Below are 19,662 nucleotides of genomic sequence, written 5' to 3'. Positions count from 1 at the left end.
ACATTCACTGAGGCTGCCTGGCTTTGTTTGCCTTTAAAACCGGTGTGCGTCCGCTGCGCACACCGAATCGACTGCTTTTATACGTAAATCGCACAGCACGCACGCCCGACATGCGTCACTTTTTAACGTTATCCCACAAATAGCTGAAACAGGCGTCCATGCTTGTTTTGCCTGTCCACGCACCAGGACAAACCTCCGCACCGCGGCACAGCTCCCCTCCCGCCCTGGCGCGGCGCGGCTCGGCCCCATCGCGGGCAGCACAGCGCCGCCGCACGCAGGGCAGCGCCCGCCCCCAGCAAACCGCCCCCAGCAAACCGCCCCCGCACGCGGCGCCGCTCCTCCCCACCGCCCCCGCGCGGGACACAGGAACGGCTCCGTCGCGCGCTTGCGCAGCGAGGTCGCGGCGCATGCGCGTTGAGCTGTTGACGTCGCGGCGCGCGGCGGCGATGCTGGTGCCGCCGGCTGAGTGAGCGCTCGGCCCGGCGCGGCCCCTCAGGGCGGTGATGGCGGCCGCCGCCGGCGGTGCGCCCGTGGAGGCGCCTCCCGCCGCGAGCGGTGCCGCCGCCGCCGCGAGCGGTGCCGCCGCCGCCGCGGAGAGCGGCGCGGTGCTGCAGCGGGAGCCGCTGTACAACTGGCAGGCCACCAAGGGCTCGCTGCGGGAGCGCTTCGCCTTCCTTTTCTCCAACGAGCTGCTCAGCGACGTGCACTTCGTGGTGGGCAAGGGCGGCCCGCGCGGCGGCGGAGCCGGAGGAGCGCCTCCGGGGCCCGGCCAGCAGCGCATCCCCGCCCACCGCTTCGTGCTGGCGGCCGGCAGCGCCGTCTTCGACGCGATGTTTAACGGCGGCATGGCCACCACCTCGGCCGAGATCGAGCTGCCCGACGTGGAGCCCGCCGCCTTCCTGGCGCTGCTCAGGTCAGGCCCGGGGCCGGGAGGTTTGGGTCGGCTCCTGCCCGCGGTCCGGCCGCAGTCGGGACGAGGGCGCGGCGTCCTGCCGGCGGCCTGCGGGCTGCTGCCGCTCCCGGCGCTGCCTTCCGCAGGAGAAGCGGCCGCGTTCCGGTACGGCCGCTCGGCGAAGGGCTGCGTGGCGCCCCGTCGGGCTTTTTGGTTATGTAATTTCTGCGCGGCGGTGGGATGTATGGCTCGGTAATGTCTGCTCCCACTGCCCGACCCCCCGGCAGCGCCGGGAAGGAACTGAAACTGTCGTGCTGAGCTTTTCATTTCGTTTGACGGTTCGCTTTGAAAATGTACTCGTAGAATCATAGAATATCCCAAGTTGGAAGGAACCCGTGAGAATCCTCACATCGCACTCCTGGCTCCATGCGGGACCGCCACTCCTCTTACAGTGAGCTTTTTATTTTTCAGAGGCAGAGCAAAATGTATCCCTTTACCAAAGTAGTTAACATCCCTTTTGCAGTCAACATGCTTCAGATACCTTTGGCTGGAGAGAGCACGCTGCAGAACGCAGTTATCTGATGTGATGCACAAGTCATGCAAGTGAGAGCAGAAGTGCGGTGATGGGGAAGAAGTATGCAAAGTGGGTACTGATTTCTGATTTGACCACAGTAGGGTCTGTTACTTCTTGTGCCCACAAACCTGTCTGCATTTTACTTTTACCCAACGTAGTGGTAAATAATCATAGAAACAGTTACTGGTAGTTTCTCTGTGCATCAGGCTTATTGCTGAGGTGTGGCCATACAACTCCTCTGCTCAACGTCAAGATTGTTTTTTTTTTGCTAGGAGAAACTAATATAAAATGCATTAAACAAATTTCCTTAATGAACATTTAGAAAACAAGCAGTATTATTGGCTGGAAAGAAATTTGTAGTGTCTCTAAACTGTTTGTAATAGAAAAAAAAATAGCTTTCTTTTTGTTTTGAGGTGAGAACAGTGAGAAGAAGAATCATACAGTGCTTTAGTAATTATGGAAACAAGGTTTGCAGCAACTGATTTTGCTTTAAGGAAACCCACAGAATGGTGACTTTGTTGCTAATTAGCAAACAAACTGTATTTCCTGCTTAGCAAAGAGTGGCAAAATGTAAGGTGAGGGGTTGGTGCTGAGTTGTGGGAAATTGTCTTCCAAGCAAAAATGTTTTCAAAGGTTAGAAGTAAGATTGTGATGTGTGTGTGTGTAGATGTATAAAAGCCACCAGGCAGTGAGTTGTTATAATGAGAGATGCTTGTTTTGATTAAAAACAGACGCACAGAAGCAGGAGAGTTCTGAGAAAGGCTAAGAAGTAGAAGTAAGTGTAGAGTTGCTGTTAGAAGCAAACAAAAGCCACCTTGTGTTTGCAGAGCTGGTAATGGCCAGGGGACTCGTGTAAGTACATCGATTATACTTGTATCGTGTCTAAACATCACCAGATTGATGAACTGCTAGAATGGCTGAGGTTTGATGTTGTCTTTGCTTTGGAATGCTTGGCAGCTTTTTAGTATGAGCTTCAGTATTTTATAGAGTGCTCCTGCTCTGGGCTGGAGCCTTGATACATATACACCAAGCTAACACTGGAGTAAATATAATTTGTAACACATTGTTGGAAAGATACTTCAGGAGATCTTCTTTAACACAAACTAGTACTGGACTTGTTCTATGCCCCTGTACACTGTTTTTAGTATACACCAAATGTAAGCCAGCCTGTTTGTTTTTTTCTCACTGTTGGCCATTGCTGACCTCTTATCTGTCAAAAAGAAATTGGTCAAATAATAATGAGTGCTTTTTGTAGGGTGCTACTTTAATCTTTGCAGACACCAATTTGAAGTGTAGTTGCTAGGGATTGAGTTGAATCTTTGTATGTTCATGGTAAGTGGACATCAAGATAAAAGAAACATTAAAGTAATGAAGTAATGCAAAAACTGTTGGAGATAATTTACTAGTAGTTAGAAACTGAACAATTTTAACACCTGATAGTCACCAAGTGATTTTGACGACCCTTTCAATTTTTCTGTTGCATATATTTATTCACAATTTTATATTGGCTGTAGCTGCTCCCTTTTTTGACAGGAGAAGTGATGTTCAACCCCACTGAGCTGAGTGGAGGAAGAACAGCAGCATTAACACAAAGTTGTGCCAGTTCAGGCATGCCATGAATGGGAGCGTCAACACAGAGATGGAGCTCTTGGCTCATGAGCAGAGAGGTTTTTAAGAGAAGACACACCTAGAGTTCTTTTTTATGAGCAGATGAATGCATCGTGATTATCCATCCATATACTGAAAGGAACCAGGATTATACAACAAGCACAGTGCACTTTATTACCATACATAGCTGTTCTTACAGCTACCTTTTGGCTTGGCAGATTCGTTCTTTTTAGTAATTGCAGAAGACTTCTGGCTGTGAAAATTGCAGAGGAGAATTGGCATCGTCAAATCTTCAAGTATTGAACTTGAAAGAGTAAACACAAAAAAGTCCTGGTTATATGACATTCTTAAAATCTTTGGGCAGTTCATACCATAAGTTTTCTTAGTTCAGAAGTCTGGACTATCACATAATCTGTTCCTATGGGTGCTTATAGCCAGTGTTGATCCATGGCTAGAAAGAGATCGTGAGGTCATTGTGATTGATTTGATGCTGTGTGAGGTTCTGTTATCAGAACTTTAGCTACTGAAGTCCCATTAGTTTTGCTATTGACACACTTCTGGTTAGGGAGTGTCTCCTTATGTATGTCCAGGCACACACAGCAGGAGAGAGATGGGAGCATAGAGCTTCAAGCGTGTCTTCCATGGGATGACAGAACATCCTGTGGCTTAGCAGAACTCACATGAATGAAAAGCTTGTGTGCATATTCACTGTTACCACATTTAAATTCCTCTATTTTGGCTGTGTTGTATTATTGTGTGGGGCAAAAGCCTGTGAAACAGGGAAAAGAAGCACTGGAAAAGAGCAGTTTGGAACTGTACCCTGATTCTTAAGGAAGTGCAGAAAGGGAACCAATCCATGCGTTGGCTGCACGTTGTACACGCTTCAGGAATAAAATCAAAATTGTGTTGTAAAAACAATTTGGTGATTTTAACTTTTTTTTGCCTTTGTTAGATATAATGCAGCTCTTTTGTAAGCCATTAATTCTTGACTCATGCAGTTTTGACTCCAAGTTTCATAAAGCTATAAAAGGAATGTTAGAACTTCTTGAAGCAGGCTTTTTAAAATCTTAAAGCCAAAATCTAGATGTGCTTTTCTGGTGTTTAATAAACTAATTGTTGATCTGATGCACAGAACTGCATGTTGAAAACTGTACATTAAACTTGTTGGTGATTCTGGCTGGCAGGTCAGCCCTTCATTTCCATCAACAAATAGTTCATAGCTGCAGCTGCCATGAATCAGCTTTAAATGTACTGTCTGAAACTGTTAGCAACACAATTCACCTTTAATTAAACTCCTTTCTAAAAGCTTTGGTGTAAATTTGGTTTAAAGAATTAATTTAGAGCAGCATTTGGATTTCCTCAATTAAATAATGTGAATGTTGGCAATTTGAATGGAGTATTGTAATAAGTATGTATCTGGTGGTGGTGACAGCAGATTTAGTATGAAATAATATATAAACTTAGTTGTTTATCAGCACAAATTAATGGTTAGCAATTAGTAAGAATTAGGATTTTCTTTGGAGTAAAAGAAATGCAAGCAGTAAAGAATTTAATCTGAAATGTACATTGTGTGTTTCCATTACCTAGATCTCCCCTTGCTGCAAACAAGTGTGAGCCTGTTGCTTTCACGGGTTACCTCTATTAAACACAAAGTGACTGTTATTGCATCAGAACCTATTTCTTCCATCTCAGCTTGTTGTTTGCCATTTATTTTTAGGAAGTCTGAACAGAAGACACAAAGAAATGTAAAGGAAAGACTTGCCCTTTTGCAATTCATGCATTCAAAAACATGTCCTGGTTTATTATATTTAATCACCCGTGTTTGTTGGGAGCAGAACGTGTTTGTACCATGGATAAATGTCTGTGAATCTGGAAAACTGATGAAATATTGATAAGGTTATCTTCAATGTCATCTGTCATTGTAAGAAAGGTTATTTTTAAGAAATCATCTCTTCCAGACAGAGCCTCAAAACAAAGCTTATCTCATCTGGTCTCAAATAACAGCTGCTCAGTACAGAGGGGTTTGTGCCTGTTCTTTATGGAAACTTTTATCCTTTGGTTTGCTCCTTTATGCTAAAATTTCAACAAATCATGCAACCTCAAATAGTGCAGAGAAGCCAAGGCTTTTCTTGTTGCTGTCTGCAGCAGAAATAGAAGAGTCAAGGTCATCTCTTAGAATTCTACTCCCATTTCCTCTCTGAGCACTAGAGAATGGTGACTGTGACATAAGGCATTATCACATCAGATGTTGTTGACACTCTTCTCAAGAGTTGCAAAGAAGCTAATGTGCATTTTCAGTAGATTGAGATAACCCTCAGCCATGGAGGGTTATGTATTGATATGTGCAAATACAGTTCTTAGTAATTAATAAAAAAAAAAAAAGCATGCTTGTATGCACTAAGTAATTTTGCAGCTCAGCTGTTTACAGTTTAGTGGTGATGTGTAACTAGTACAGCCAGATCAATCTTGAGTAATACATACTCGAAACAAATTTATGCCATTAGGTTAATGTAGTATTCTTCCTTCAAGTCTTTAACTATTTTATTATATGCAAAAACCCCACATGGTGAACTATTGCATGTTAGCAATTGAAATCTTTGACCTGTTTTCTAAATACTGAGAGACTGTCATGCTTGACTGCACCTCATGATGTGTTTTTATTATATATATTTGTACATTGATTTCTAGGTTTCTTTATTCAGATGAAGTTCAAATTGGTCCGGAAACAGTCATGACTACTCTTTACACTGCAAAGAAGTATGCAGTTCCAGCCCTGGAAGCACACTGTGTAGATTTTCTAACGAAGCACCTCCGAGCAGATAATGCCTTCATGCTCCTCACTCAGGTAAGTAAATTTAAGCTTATTTTGGTTTTCTATGAAAATCTGGGGAGGAAATGAGCATATAGTCTTACTTCACAGTGGGTTTACCATCACATAATCTAATTTTTGTATGAAAATAATTTTGTTGTTTTGTTGGCATTTTTACAGACTTTCTTGGCTTCTAGTGATATTAATGTAGAGGAAGAAGAGAAAAAAATCTTTTTTTGTTGTTAACGTATGATGTATTTGGACACTTTAAATGGGGTCAGCTTATTATGTTTATATGAATATCTCAATTGGTTGTTTGTTTTTTTGTTAAGACAGTTTACTGTAACAGATTTGGTGTCTACTTCTTAAAATTACATTTCCAAAATGAAAAATACAAACATGAAGGAAAACCCAGATGCAGTGTATTTTCAATTACGTACTCCTTTTGGAATTTAAGTGCCCTGGAAGATAGAACCACAAGGTGTAGAGAAATCATCCTATTTTATTCTAGATCTGTACTAGATAAAAAATAATAATAATAATACTTGTTAGAATTAGTAGCTTATCAACAGGATGCTTGCAACAGCAAATTAACTAAAAATGTACTTTACTTTCTTAGGCTCGTTTGTTTGATGAGCCTCAGCTTGCTAGTCTTTGTCTTGATACGATAGACAAAAGCACTATGGATGCAATAAGTGCAGAAGGATTTACTGATATTGATATAGGTAAGTTCCTTCTTGTGTCTTAAGTATTAAACTTCTGAAAGGAATCATGCTGTTTTGTTGCTACACACCACTTCTCTTTTCAGGGTTGCACAAATCAGATACAATGTATAGAATTTGTTTAAATAATAATAATAATAATAATCTAAAATGGTTTGAAATTCTGCTTGTAATTCTTCTGATTTCAATGTTTTTTCTTTTACAAAAAGCCAGCAGTGATAAATCAGTTTACTTAAATTTGATTGTTATTATATATGTCTATGTAACATTTCACTTCAATTCATGTAGATGATGTCTCAAATTCAGACTTCCTTCCTCAAAAGGAAGATATTCCAGCTGCTTCAACATCTTGTAAAGTCACTGTTAACTTGTGTTCAGTGGACTGATACCCAGACTGTGAATGTTGATCTCTACTCTTGATAAATCTCAAATCCAGCCTGCATTTCTGATACGTATTTTATGACAGCAAACATGGCTTGCTCAAATTCAGGGCAGATAAAAGCTTCTGAAGACAACAGGTTCAGAATGCAAAAACAGCTTTTTAGATTCGTCTTCTACGATAAACTGAGAGGAAAACTTGGACAGACTAACTGTTAAACGGCCTATAGAATTTTTTTTTTGCTTAAGTTGTTTATAAAATGCAGCAGTGAATAAGAAGTACAGGAGAAGCTGCTCCTCTAAAATGCACGCACCTTTCCTCCCACCCTGTGTTCCTCCTTCAAGCTTTGTGGGAGGCAAATCTGTCAATGTTTAAAATCCTTTTCATGCATGTTTAAACTGGTTTTATGTGCACCGCTGCTTCGTGTGTCTGCAGTTGACGCAGAGTGGCAGACAGGTACTTGGATGAGAATGTGACAGTGCTGTCATAAATGACTTGGTTTTTTTCCTAGTGTACATTGACCATTTTACATGATTGCTGCCAGTTTTGATCGTGCCATAGCTTTGGAAATTCTGTAGAATATTGGTTGTCACTGTGTAGATTATGTATGGTGACACTCATACGAATCAAGAGGGAAGTTTATATGCTGTGTTCAGGAAGAGAAATGATTTTCTTTATTTTTGGCTTGGAGTCCCTAAATCATTGGAAGATTTTTTTTTTTAGACTTAAGATACGGTGTGTAATATTATAAATGTTCTTAGTGTTCATTTGTTTATGTATTAAGATTACTTAAAATATGTGGAACTTGTTCGGATGAATAGTGATCTACATCTGTTAACATTTTTCTTTAGACACATTGTGTGCAGTTCTAGAAAGAGATACCCTTAGTATTCGAGAAAGTAGACTCTTTGGAGCTGTTGTTCGTTGGGCTGAGGCTGAATGTCAAAGACAACAACTGCCTGTGACATTTGGAAACAAACAGAAAGTCCTTGGAAGAGCTCTTTCCTTAATCCGTTTTCCATTAATGACTATTGAAGAGTTTGCAGCAGGTAAGTTTTGGGATTCTTTGTCTTACTGTTAGACCATAGCTCTGCACTGCTTATCTGTGAGTGTGGAGATGCTTAACACTCTATTATGTTATTAACACCTTATTAATAAGCATTGTGATGCAATCTTAAGGAAAGCAAAACATCCTGTATATAATATACCCTGGTTACTGGAAAATATTAGCATCATCCTTGGTTTGCAAATAAATGTGATATAAATGAAACAGATGGAGTAGTTCTTACAATTACCTTAGAAGTTTTTTCTTTTTGCAGGCCCTGCTCAGTCAGGAATCTTGTCAGATCGGGAAGTAGTAAATCTTTTTCTACATTTTACTGTCAATCCTAAGCCAAAAGTAGATTATATAGACCGACCAAGATGTTGCCTCAGAGGAAAAGAATGCAGCATTAACAGGTTCCAACAAGTGGAGAGTCGCTGGGGCTACAGTGGAACAAGTGATCGCATTAGGTATGGCTTTGGAAACTATTTGAAGGAGAGACAAAAGTGTGGAGAAGAAAGGCAGGGTATTACTCAACTTCTGCTTTTTGGCAGAAGATATAGTAACAAACATGTATCAGAGAACCAAGTTCAAAAGTCTGGAGTCCTGGGGTGTTTGCTGCATATCCATATTAGTTTTGAAATACTAAGTCTTGATCTGTTTTTATTTCAGTAATACTAAAAAAAAAAAAAAATCAAGTTGTTTTTTTTTTAAAAAAAAGCCCAGTGAAATAGCAAAATGTCACATTATAAAGCTGATAGATGCCTTAATAAGGTAGGTTTTTTCCTTATTATTGACATCTAAATGCAAAACACTATTGAAAATATGAATGCAATGCTGTTTCTGGTTTAGCTTTCTACACTACCATGTGAGTCTTTCTTGCTTGTCTGGGAAGAAGTTAACACATCCATCACAGTTGCTTAGATTCCTTTATTGGCTTCTGTTTTATTAGGTTCACAGTTAACAGAAGAATTTCCATAGTGGGATTTGGATTATATGGATCTATTCATGGACCCACAGACTACCAAGTTAATATACAGGTACAGTATATTCTATATGTGCTTATTTAAGCAGAAACTATGCTTAATACAAAAGGTTTGGAATATATTTGGATAGAGTAGGAGCAGTCTGATAGGTCAGGAATCTAACCTGTTTTATCCCCAGCAGTCATAACTGGATGACCAGGGAAATGTAAGAACAGTATAAAACTTACCTTCCTTTTCAGTCTATTCTTCAGTCATTTTCAGAATAGGTATTTCTTGAGACTGGTTTGGTCTTTCAGTTTGGTAACTCCCAGTGAATCATGCTGCAGAATACTTCTGTGGTCTAACCTCAAATTCCTGTAAGTTTTCTATAAAAGAATTTCACAGCTTTATAATCGGTTCAGTACTGCGTTAAGTCTGTCCTCTTAATAAGGTTTATAGTAATTCAGGAAAGAATTTTGCATTTGTCATTAGCAGCTGTCAGAAATTATTGACATATGTAACGACTGCCAAAAAAGTCTGCTAAAAAAGTCCACTGTCATCATGAAGGTACTAGAAAAAAGATAAGATGGCACTGTGTTACTTCATGAAAGCAGGATATGCTCACATCTTGAGTCCTGTGGGAAGTATTGGTCTCTCACTGTAAAGTGTAGAAGGTAGTAAAAAGAATAATGAAAACTATTCAGAAGCTACTGCTTTATGAAAGTGTGACCAGAAATGTTAGGACCTTTGCATTCATAGGGGAAGAAGTAATGAGGAGATGGGAGCAATACTTGTGAGAGCAGTGGGTAAGGTCTCCTTCTTTTGGATCTGATCATATTTGAACATGTTCATTCATCAACAGCAGACTCCTCAGAAGATTGTAGAAGAGAGATGTGCACTAAATCTTCCCTAGTGGAATAGCTCTGGATGTTGGAAGAATGGAGCTCAGACTCTTATTTTAGCTTCTTTTGAGCCAGCTTCCTTATTTTCCTTTTTGAAGTTCAGCACAGCTGTGGTAGATTTGATTTTGTTGTTCGTGTAGGAATGTTGACTCTGAGTATATTATGGACACTGTTACATAGTGTTTCCATTATGAAATTTTAAATCTGATCCTGCTAATCACTCAGTACCAAATGAAGGGTTGTGTTTCTTCCTACTGAGCAAGTGGTGAGCAAGCTCATGCAACGATCAGTGATAGTATCTAAAAATGTCCCCCCTGCAAGTGTCCTGATGTGACACTTGCCCAGTCTGAGAGGCTAGGTGAAGACACCACTAAAACTATTTCCTGCTCCTGTAGCCTGTCTGATCTCTCTTAGCACATTGTGCTGAGGACTGCCTTCTAGTAATATTGATCCAGCACTGTATCCTCCCCTTTTAAGTATGGAATTTCAATCCATTTGAATTCTCTTATTGAGTTTAGCTTTGGTTTGACTCTCAGCTTTCTAACAAAGTCCTAACTTTCCACAGCTGCACTGTTACTGTGCTGTGCATGTCAAAACCTGGCAGTACAACACTGCATTGATTTACTAAGTGTGTGGAAAAATTTATGAAAGAACCTGTGACTTCAGTTAGGAACAGACACTCCCCATCTTAATTGTCCCCACCTTATTTGATAGACATCTAGTGTTTGTTGGTAATTCTGTTTCAGTTTATTTCTTCACATTGTATTTAAAGGGCAGTTTGTCTTCTGTTTCCTGTTTGATGCTTACTGCTCTATTTTATACTTAAGGACAGGAATTCTGTGTCTGACTCTTACAAAAAGAGTGTATCTAGGGTGAAGTTTTGAAGGAATTTGGTGGCTTTTCCATATTTCTCAGTTTAAAAACTTAGCTGCAACTTCCTTAATTTGAAATGTTATCAATTTGTTTTTTTCTCAAACCACACATCTATGTGAATGAGTAGTATAGTGCAGTAGAGTGGATCTGCAGAACAAAAGAGTTACTGCTAGTTCCTCAGTACCATACTAGGCATGTTTGGGGATTTTTACTTTATATTAAGCTACTGCTGGTAATGCACTGATATTTTAATTGTTGCTGAGAAGTATTGCACAGAGCTGAGCCCTTTTCAGCTTCTCATACTTTGCTGCTAGTGAGGGGAACTGAGGGGGCACAAGGAGTTGGGAGGGGGCAGAACCAGGACAGCTGACCTAAACTGGCCAAAGGGATGTTCTATACCATATGACATCAGGTGGAAAGAAAAAAATGAAAAGTTGTGATGAGTTGGCGTGGGGTCGGGGGCAGCCATTGCTTGGGGACTGGCTGAGCACTGGTCAGTGCATGATGAGCCATTGCCATTATTTCTTCTGCCTTTGTAATACGTTTTTTTTATCTCAACCCACAAGTTCAACTTTGTTGGCTTTTTTTTTTTCCCTCAGTGGAGCAAATGACTGTGTGGTGCTGTGCTGCCTACCAGGTTAAATCACACCAGTCTGTTATGATAAAGGAATATGACTTCAGTATTAGAATTGTTAGTATTTACTTTGTGGATGGAAAAAAAAAAACAAAAAAAAAAAACATGAAACCCTGTTTCAGGGAGCATACCTTGCCTGAAACAGAGCTTCATGGTAGTGATTGTTGTTTTTGATTGTTTTTAGTGGAATAATCATTAGAAATGTGCATGTTACTATAAAGCTCTGATATCCTACTTCTGCAAGGAAAGTTCAACAGTATGGATTAGAAATGGAGTGAGAAGTGTGATATCTGCTGTTTGTGGTGTCCTAGCTAGTGATTCCTGTTTGCCAGTAAAACTGAAGGCAAAAGAAATATGAGATGTGAACATAAAGACATAAACACTATAAAGCATGGAAGAACAAGTCCCTGCTTTATTCTAGGAACACGTCATTGACTGTTCATCTGTAAAATCTTGTTTACTGAATGAACCACAGCCAGTAAAACATTTAGGTCCAGCCTCATGTGCTTCCCTCATGCGGGCTGTGTAGGTGTGCAAAGATCAGCAAATCTAAGTTACAGGATCATGTGTGGTATATTAAGGTCAAAAGCTAAAGGTTTGAGAGCTATTTATCTCCTCTCAGACAAAGCCTTTAACCTGGTTGGTGTGGCATTGTGGGCTAGATTGGGCATACAGAATGGACAGCCTGTGTAAAACTCAGAATCTGTGGTTCAGCACAAGGCCGGGTCAGCCCTCAATACCCCAGGTATTATTGTTAGGAAATTGAAGCTACCTTTTAATCTGAGAGTGCAATATTGTTGTAATTGAACTGGGTGGAATAGGCAAGTGTTTTCTTGTAACGTTCCAGTGTGTATACAATGAGAACCTTTTGCAAGTTTGTAAATCTAAAAGCAGTTTTCATGTTTTTTCTGCAGATAATTGATTATGAGAAGAATCAAACTCTAGGCCAAAACGATACTGGATTTAGCTGTGATGGAACTGCCAGTACATTCAGAGTTATGTTCAAAGAACCTATAGAGATTTTGCCAACAGTTTGCTACACAGCCTGTGCAACATTAAAAGTAAGAATGCTTAACAGTATAAAATAAAACATTATTATGATGCAAAGGTTTATCTTCTATCTGTTTTGTGATGGGAATGTGTCGTTTTGGGGTCTTATTCTAGGTGATGTATGGAGAGGAGGCAGTAGCTAAACTGTATGGCAACTTTTAAAGCTGCTTTCTCTCTATTCTGTACCACAGCACAAAATTTATAACTGGATTCTTTGTGACTTCCCACTTACAGGAGTTGAAACAAATCCTAATGGAAGTCACTGTGGATGTGTGGGCAGAAGCACTATTTGGAATATTTAAATCTGGCAGCTGTGTTTATCAAAACTTGTTTGGTTTCTTTTGTTAAGGACTAGTTGTAGTCAAGAACACTGAGAGCTTTCTTTTCTTGCTTTTATATACCAGTGCTAAAATAGAGGACAATAATGATTTGTTCTAGGAAAATTGACTCATTCAATGTTTTCTGTAAAAATCTTTTATAAATAATATTATTTTAAAGATAATTTCCTGTTCAGAATTCAAAGTCGAGTGGATTGGAAAAAACAGTGCTGCATCTGAAGTGGGAGATTAAGTGAGAATATACACACAACTTGTATGACAAGGAGAAGTATCAGGAAACGTTTATTCGTTATTAGAGGGATAAAACCAAAAGGTTTAGGTCTATGTTGAGAAACCTTTTTTATTTAGACTTACAGGATCTGTTTCTGTTATCTGTAATTTATTATGTAACTTCTGTTATGTGGTTACAGGCATTTTTTTACTGTTAAAATGATGTAAGTCAGTAGTGTTTAAACTTCAACATTTTGTGAGTCATGCTTGCATTTCCATTCTGCTGCTAATCTCCTGCTGTTTTTCAGGGTCCTGATTCCCACTATGGAACAAAAGGATTGAAGAAAGTAATCCACGAATCTCCTACTGCTAGCAAAACATGCTTTGTCTTTTATAGTTCGCCAGGTAACAATAATGGTACATCGATAGAAGATGGACAGATCCCAGAAATAATATTTTATACATAATTTCATATGATCATCCACATGTGGACTTTCACTGTCACCCCTAGTGAGCTAGGCAGTGCTGTGAAATGACATGAATGTGTAAAAGCTGAACTGACTTGCTTGAGGGGTACCAGGAAAGCGATTTTATCTGCGGCGTGGTTGGTGGAACCTAATTTAACTTTTCCTTTTAACAAAGTGTGGAGTAAGTACTCTGTATGCTGAAGATTGTTTTGAATGGTATGTTGTGATTTAATGGCTTTGTATTTTGAACCCTTTGTTTCTCATACAGTTTAATTCATTTCTTGAACTGGAAAATACATACTGGTTATGAATTTCACCTGTACCTGTTCCTCAACTTGTCTTACAAAGACAGAACCTCTGCTGCTGTACTCCCAGCTTGCACTTCTCTGTAAAATAACCTTGGAATGACCCTGTGGACATGAATTACTACTAATTTTTTTTTCCAAGTACATCAACAAAGCTGGATTCGTATTGCTATCGGGGTGAGTTGTTGAATGAGTCCTGGAGCGTTGATGGACTTAGCACTCCAGGCAGCAGCTGCAGTGAAGCAATGCTATAGCAAATCCTGCAATGAATGGATCTTTCCAGAATCTCTTTTAATTAAGAAGGGCTGTTTTGGAATATAGAGCTGGTTACAGAAATAGCCACTGTATATACATATGTGCCTATAAGAAAATGTACAATGTGAAAATGGGAATACAAGCCTTGTAATGATATTATTTTGACTGGGTAATCTAATACTAAAGAATTATTATCAACTATGGCCTATTTGCGTGCAACTTGCTCTACGGTCACCTGCAGGCCACGGATGCGTGCAGCGATGTGCCTGCCGTGCCGGGTCGAAGTTTCGGACGTCTTCGTGCCACCTCTCGGTTCCGCTCGGGCTCCGTAGCGCCGAGCGGCCGTGCCGCGCATGCGCAGCAGAGGGGCGGGGCGTAGCGCCGTTCCCGGAAGGGCCGCGCCGAGCCATGCTGGCCCTCGCCGGCTTCCGTCAGAGGCTGGCGGCGCCGCTACGGGGCCGCGGCGGGGCCATGCCCCGGAAGGTGCGGGCGGGACGGCCGGGACCGGCGCCCAGCGCTTCGTGCCGACGGTCCCGACGCCCGTTTCTCTCTTTCAGGGAAAGGCGGCCGGGAAGGAGCCCGCCGAGCCCGGCGCCGCCGCGGGGCCGGTGTTGGCAGCGGGCGACGGCGGCGTCAGGGTGTCGGTGCGCGCCAAGCCCGGCTCCCGCTGCAGCGCCGTGACAGGTGGGCGCCGCCGGGCCGGGAGGGCGGAGCGGGGCGGCGGCGCCGCGTGCTGTGCGGAGCTGCGGCCGTCCTGCTGAGCGCGGGGCCGTTCCGTTCCCTGTTGTAGATGTGACAGCCGAGGCGGTAGGTGTGGCTATTGCTGCACCGCCCTCAGAAGGGGAGGCGAACGCGGAGCTGTGCCGCTACCTCTCCAAGGTGCTACAGGTGAAGAAGAGTGACGTTATTTTAGAGAAGGTACTTTTTTTTTTTCTTTTATTCCTTTCAGTCTTATTCTGTTGCTCTGTAAATTCGAGGCTCTGGAATGTTATTCATTGAGTACAGCAAGCTGCTCTCCAAGTTCAGTCCAAAAGGCACTTGAAAAGCTTTTAATTGACTTAATGGGATGATTTGCTAAGGAAAGAAAACCGGGATAAGAGGAACCACCGCTGATCTTGAGATCTTTAATCAAAATAGTTCTAGTTACATGTTTTCAGAAATGTATTTGGGAGGTGCCTTCTGTGGCTCTTACAGAACCTTTTGTTTCCAGTTCAAATTCAGCTCACATAATTTGTGCTTTGCAGGAAACGTGCATTTTAGGGGGGAAAAAAAATTGCATTCATTTTTTGAAGGCACTTCTGTACTTTCTGACAAATACCTGGGGCATATAAAGTAGAGTGTATGGAAACATCACCATTGGCTGGGCCTTAGGAGTTTCTTCGTATGAGCTGTGTTGACACGTATTGACTATGTTAGGTGGACACTGTTTTATTCATCACGCTGAATAAATAATTAATTTTATCCGTTTATTGTACTTAAATGTCAGTTTTTCCAACCGTGTTAATGTACACTTTGTGAAGGTGAGGACTCAACGCAAAATGGTGCCTCTTATTTTTCTATATTTAATGCACTAGTTGGAGAAGTCTTTTAAAAGATGGTCAGTGGCAATATGATCAATGAACGGAGCCCTGCTTTGGGGAAAGGTAGAGGTGCTGAGGTTTGGTCCCTTTTTTCCTGACTCCTGGGTAAATTCTTTAATTGTGTCAACGTTTTACAAATTACAGTTTTCCCGCTTTGAAGAGTTGTTCAGATTTAATTAATAAATATAAATGCTAAGCAGAGCAAAGCATAAAAGGGACCAACATTTTCTGACTTTAACTCAGTCCTCCAGTGTCCAAATAATTACAAGCTAGTGTTTCTTTTCCTCAGACCACTGTTTGTTCTTGGCAGAGCACTGTGTTAAAGCTTGTACTTTTTGTGTTTTTCCATTCTGATCTGGTAGGTGCACACTCTGGGTGGTTTCTGCACTGGTTGCTGTCTGTTGTGTGCTACTTGCTTCATGGTAACACTGACAAAACAATCCAATGTGGCGTGGTTTGCTCCAAAAAGCTTGATTTTCATTATCGACTGTCTAGACTGCTTCAAAGGACTATTTTTCATTTTTAAATTCCTGCCTTATTTCCACATAGCAGGGTTAAGATATTTTTCTCCTTCAGGATGTCCCAACTGGATCTTCCAAACTTTTTATTGTGCATAGATTAAAATGTAGCATGTTTGTTTCTCTTGTTTTTACTGAATCCTGGCAAATGTGTAGCTTCAGGCAAAATGAAGTGAAGTTTCACGTTTGCCAGTTCCTATGTAAAACAGCAGTTTTGTCAGTAATATAAGAACAAGTCAGTAATATCTAAAATAATAGCTATTTGAATCCAAATATCTTATATGCTATATACAGTGCATCTTGTTGTCATTTAGTTGATATTATCAACTGGAGAGTTCAGCTTAAGAGTAACTAATACTCTGTGGGAGGCAGCGTTGAAGAAAGATCTGAAAGTCCACATCTACCAAATGTTTGCAGAAACTTTTTAAAACCTCAAACAAGATGCAGTTGGAATTTTGCTTCTAGCTAATGCAGTTGAATAATGGAAACTTACCATTCCTCACTTTTTGTTCTAGTCTATAAGAAAGGCATTTGTTCAGGGCGTGCTCTGGGAGCTGTAGCTGGTTTTAAAAGGAGAACAGATAAGACATTGCTTTCGACCTTTAAAATAACAAGAAAAGATGTTGAAGAACCATTTCTGACGCCTGTTATTTCTGCACAGCTACTCACTGAGAGTTATTTTAAGTATCTATATATTGGCATCACTGCTCCTTTGAAATGTGTGTTTGGTGGTGATTCTCTTCAAGATGACTTTTGTGTGTTTCTAACACAGGGTGGTAAATCCCGTGATAAAGTGGTGAAGATTTTGGTATCGCTGACACCAGATGAAGTATTAGAAAAACTGAAAAAAGAAGCTTCCACTTGACCTAAAACAGGAGCGGAAAATGGAACAATGTTATGCATCTTGGTGAACAGAATGATGGCTTTTTCTTATGTAAATTGGTCCTTCTGGGAATTTGGATGCTGGCTGGGAAAAGATATGCTCCTCTGCCTCCCTCTTTCTTTGTTAAAGGGACTGGTGTATAGCTGAACTGTTCGTGTAGGTTTGGTAGGAAAAGTGGTGTTTACTGAGACTCTGTGTCTGCTTCTGTCAGTAACACTTGTCCTCTTCCCTGTTCTCTCAGGGTTTCTGAATGCAGCAAAATTTGGTTCATAAAGCAGAAGGCTTGGAGTGATGGACTTCAAAGGCATCAGTACAACGTGAAGCGCAAAACAATCGGTCTGCGTGGTACAGACCCTAGAAGTGTTCTCTTTAATATCTGGTGGCAGGTGTTGGGTGCAGCTCCACACTATGCTAAATATGTATATCTAAAATTAATGTATTTAAAGCTAATATATATACTGTGGTTGGTCATCACACAGGCAAGCTAAAACCAGAATTACTTGTGTAGCTGAATCAAAATCAGAACTTCACAGTACAAAAAAAAATGACCCAGAACCTAATAACTGCATACATTGTGGCACTTTGTAGTAGTCTGAAAAGCAGAGCTATAATTGTGGTAGCTCTACAAAATGTATCTCAAATGTAATGACTTTTTAATAAAAGGGCAAAAAAATGTTACCAAACTTTGTTTTGCATTTATATTTTTAACAAAAACATTATTTCCCAGGTGTTATGTACTAGAACATTACTTTTAAACAGAACTATTATGCAATATTTTTTTTTGGTTTAAAAATGAGCACTGTCCTACCCTGTAGCAAAGCTAGTGGAGTCAAAGGTAGAACAGAACAAGAAATCTGAAACAAAATGGGCAACTGTATCCCAGTCTTAAGGGTAATGAGAAAACTGAACTCTTCTTCTTAACGTGGTTCAGGGATCAGAGTAAGAGTTAAATGTATGAGATAACACATGCATCTGGTAGGAATTTGCTTTTTCATCTGAGTCACCACTGATGTCTGAAATTGTTTTATCTTTACTACAATTGCCATATTTTACACATATGGAAATACACACATCTATATATTTAATACCTAAGGTAAAAAAAAAATAGTAATAATGTTACAAATACAAAAGTTACAGCTAAATTCCTCTAGCTAGCTTCATCTGCTGCAAACTGTAGCTCACAGGTTCCATTTTTCATGGTTGAAAAGCTTTTGTTTTCTTAAATGTTCTGCTTGCTATTATCCTAAATATTGCAACAATCATTTTTGGAGTCGGAGAACTAACATTTGTCACCTCCATGAAGGTGTCTTATTTTAGGAGATTTTATGAAAAATCTTGTTTGGACTGTGTTTGGGGAACTGAGTCTAAATTGTGACTGGTATTTGCTTAATGTTTTGCACCTGGGCTGCTTATTTTCTCAGCCTTATGGCCAGCCATACATTGCCTCACTTGTATTTGCTTTTCAGACCATATGGGCCTGTATCTATGTACTGTTCTGTCACCTTTGGTTTGCAGCTTGTTGCCATTTCATCTCTTCTTGCCCAGCAGAGGGGTGCCATGTCTTGCAGAAAAGTCAAAGCAAGCAAAAAGTAAACATTTGTGGTTGGTTGTTCTCGTTTTGTTTTTATTTATTTCTCAAGCTTCTGTTTACTATGAGTGGGAAACAGCAATGCAAAGATGGAGGAATCCTGCTTTCCTAGCACTGCATCCTGAGATGAATGCTACAACAGCTGTTACAAAAATTTCTCCAGAAGCTGGTACCATGTGTTACATGGCATGTGTTATGTGCTGTATTGAAATACTGTGTTATGCTTTACCAGGACTCCAGACCCTGGTGGAGGTGGGAGCTGGGTAGGCAGCTGTAGTATCGGAGGTACATTGGTCGTTGGTGGTTATCTACAAAAGTAACCACTTTAATCTTTTGATTCCCTCTCTGCTTTTGTTCAGCCCGCTGTCTCTGGGAGCAGCATGGCAAAGAAAGCCTTCATGTAATGAAAGAAGTTATTTAATATCACCAATCTAAATTATTTCTGAAGGATAGTATAAATAACTCTGGAGTTGCTGTGTCGGAGGACCTCTTACATCAAAGTTTTCACATAGTCTCCCTGTTATCAATGACTCAGATATTATAGCTATATGTTTGTCCTGCCTGGGAGGCAGGAAGCTATTGCTGATCCGTGACACAGCAAAGAGGCACAGAGGAGTTAAGTGGCTTGTGTGCCCAAAAAGATGTCAATGCCATAACTGCGATATAGGCCTGGCTCCTTTACATCACATATTGAAGTCCAAGCCCATCAACTCTCCTCAGGAGCACAGTGGAACGCTCCAGTGCTATTTTCAAAATGGTGGTAGCAAATATCCTATCACTTCTCAGCAGAATGTGTTTTTAGTAAAGCAGTGTCTCCTTTTACTGTTGGTCACCCCTTTATCCATGTGCCTAAAAGGATCCTTTGCTCTAAGCAACGTGATCATTCAACTGCTTGAAATCCTGCTATTTACTGAAGCTCTGCCCTCATTTCCTAATGTTTTGTTTGACTGATTTCAGTAAGTTCTGATGTGATTTCATATCTTAGTTCTGGGCAGTCTGTGTATTTTTGTATGTAATTGAGTTATTTGAACATGGAAAGTAGAAGTTATCTGAATACATTCTATGTCT

The 19,662-nt window shown here is 40.7% G+C and overlaps 2 protein-coding genes across 4 annotated transcripts; both read left to right on the top strand.

Annotated features, from left to right (window-relative positions):
- Positions 1 to 460: 460 nt before the first annotated feature.
- Positions 461 to 14,228, top strand: BTBD1 (BTB domain containing 1). Its single transcript, XM_031587682.2, has 8 exons — positions 461 to 913; positions 5,763 to 5,919; positions 6,503 to 6,608; positions 7,836 to 8,033; positions 8,304 to 8,496; positions 8,979 to 9,066; positions 12,315 to 12,461; positions 13,307 to 14,228. The coding sequence occupies exons 1-8, from the start codon at positions 504 to 506 to the stop codon at positions 13,463 to 13,465; spliced, it is 1,458 nt and encodes a 485-aa protein (XP_031443542.2). The 5' UTR covers positions 461 to 503; the 3' UTR covers positions 13,466 to 14,228.
- A 59-nt stretch (positions 14,229 to 14,287) lies between these two features.
- On the top strand, positions 14,288 to 17,689 carry C12H15orf40 (chromosome 12 C15orf40 homolog). Of its 3 annotated transcripts, XM_090148949.1 has the most exons (5): positions 14,369 to 14,508; positions 14,583 to 14,709; positions 14,816 to 14,943; positions 16,896 to 17,030; positions 17,248 to 17,689. In XM_090148949.1, exons 1-4 carry the CDS (start codon positions 14,434 to 14,436, stop codon positions 16,986 to 16,988), a joined length of 423 nt encoding a protein of 140 aa, XP_090005075.1. In that variant the 5' UTR covers positions 14,369 to 14,433; the 3' UTR covers positions 16,989 to 17,030; positions 17,248 to 17,689. The 3 variants fall into 3 exon arrangements, with proteins under 3 accessions (XP_090005076.1, XP_090005075.1, XP_031443545.2); XM_090148950.1 differs by lacking the exon at positions 16,896 to 17,030 and having other exon boundaries at positions 14,288 to 14,508; XM_031587685.2 differs by having other exon boundaries at positions 16,896 to 17,689.
- The last annotated feature ends 1,973 nt before the right edge of the window (positions 17,690 to 19,662 follow it).

This window comes from Phasianus colchicus, chromosome 12 (assembly GCF_987193195.1).
Source record: "Phasianus colchicus chromosome 12, bPhaCol1.hap1.1, whole genome shotgun sequence".
NCBI classification, from domain to species: domain Eukaryota; kingdom Metazoa; phylum Chordata; class Aves; order Galliformes; family Phasianidae; genus Phasianus; species Phasianus colchicus.
This window is presented reverse-complemented; position numbering and strand designations above follow the sequence as displayed.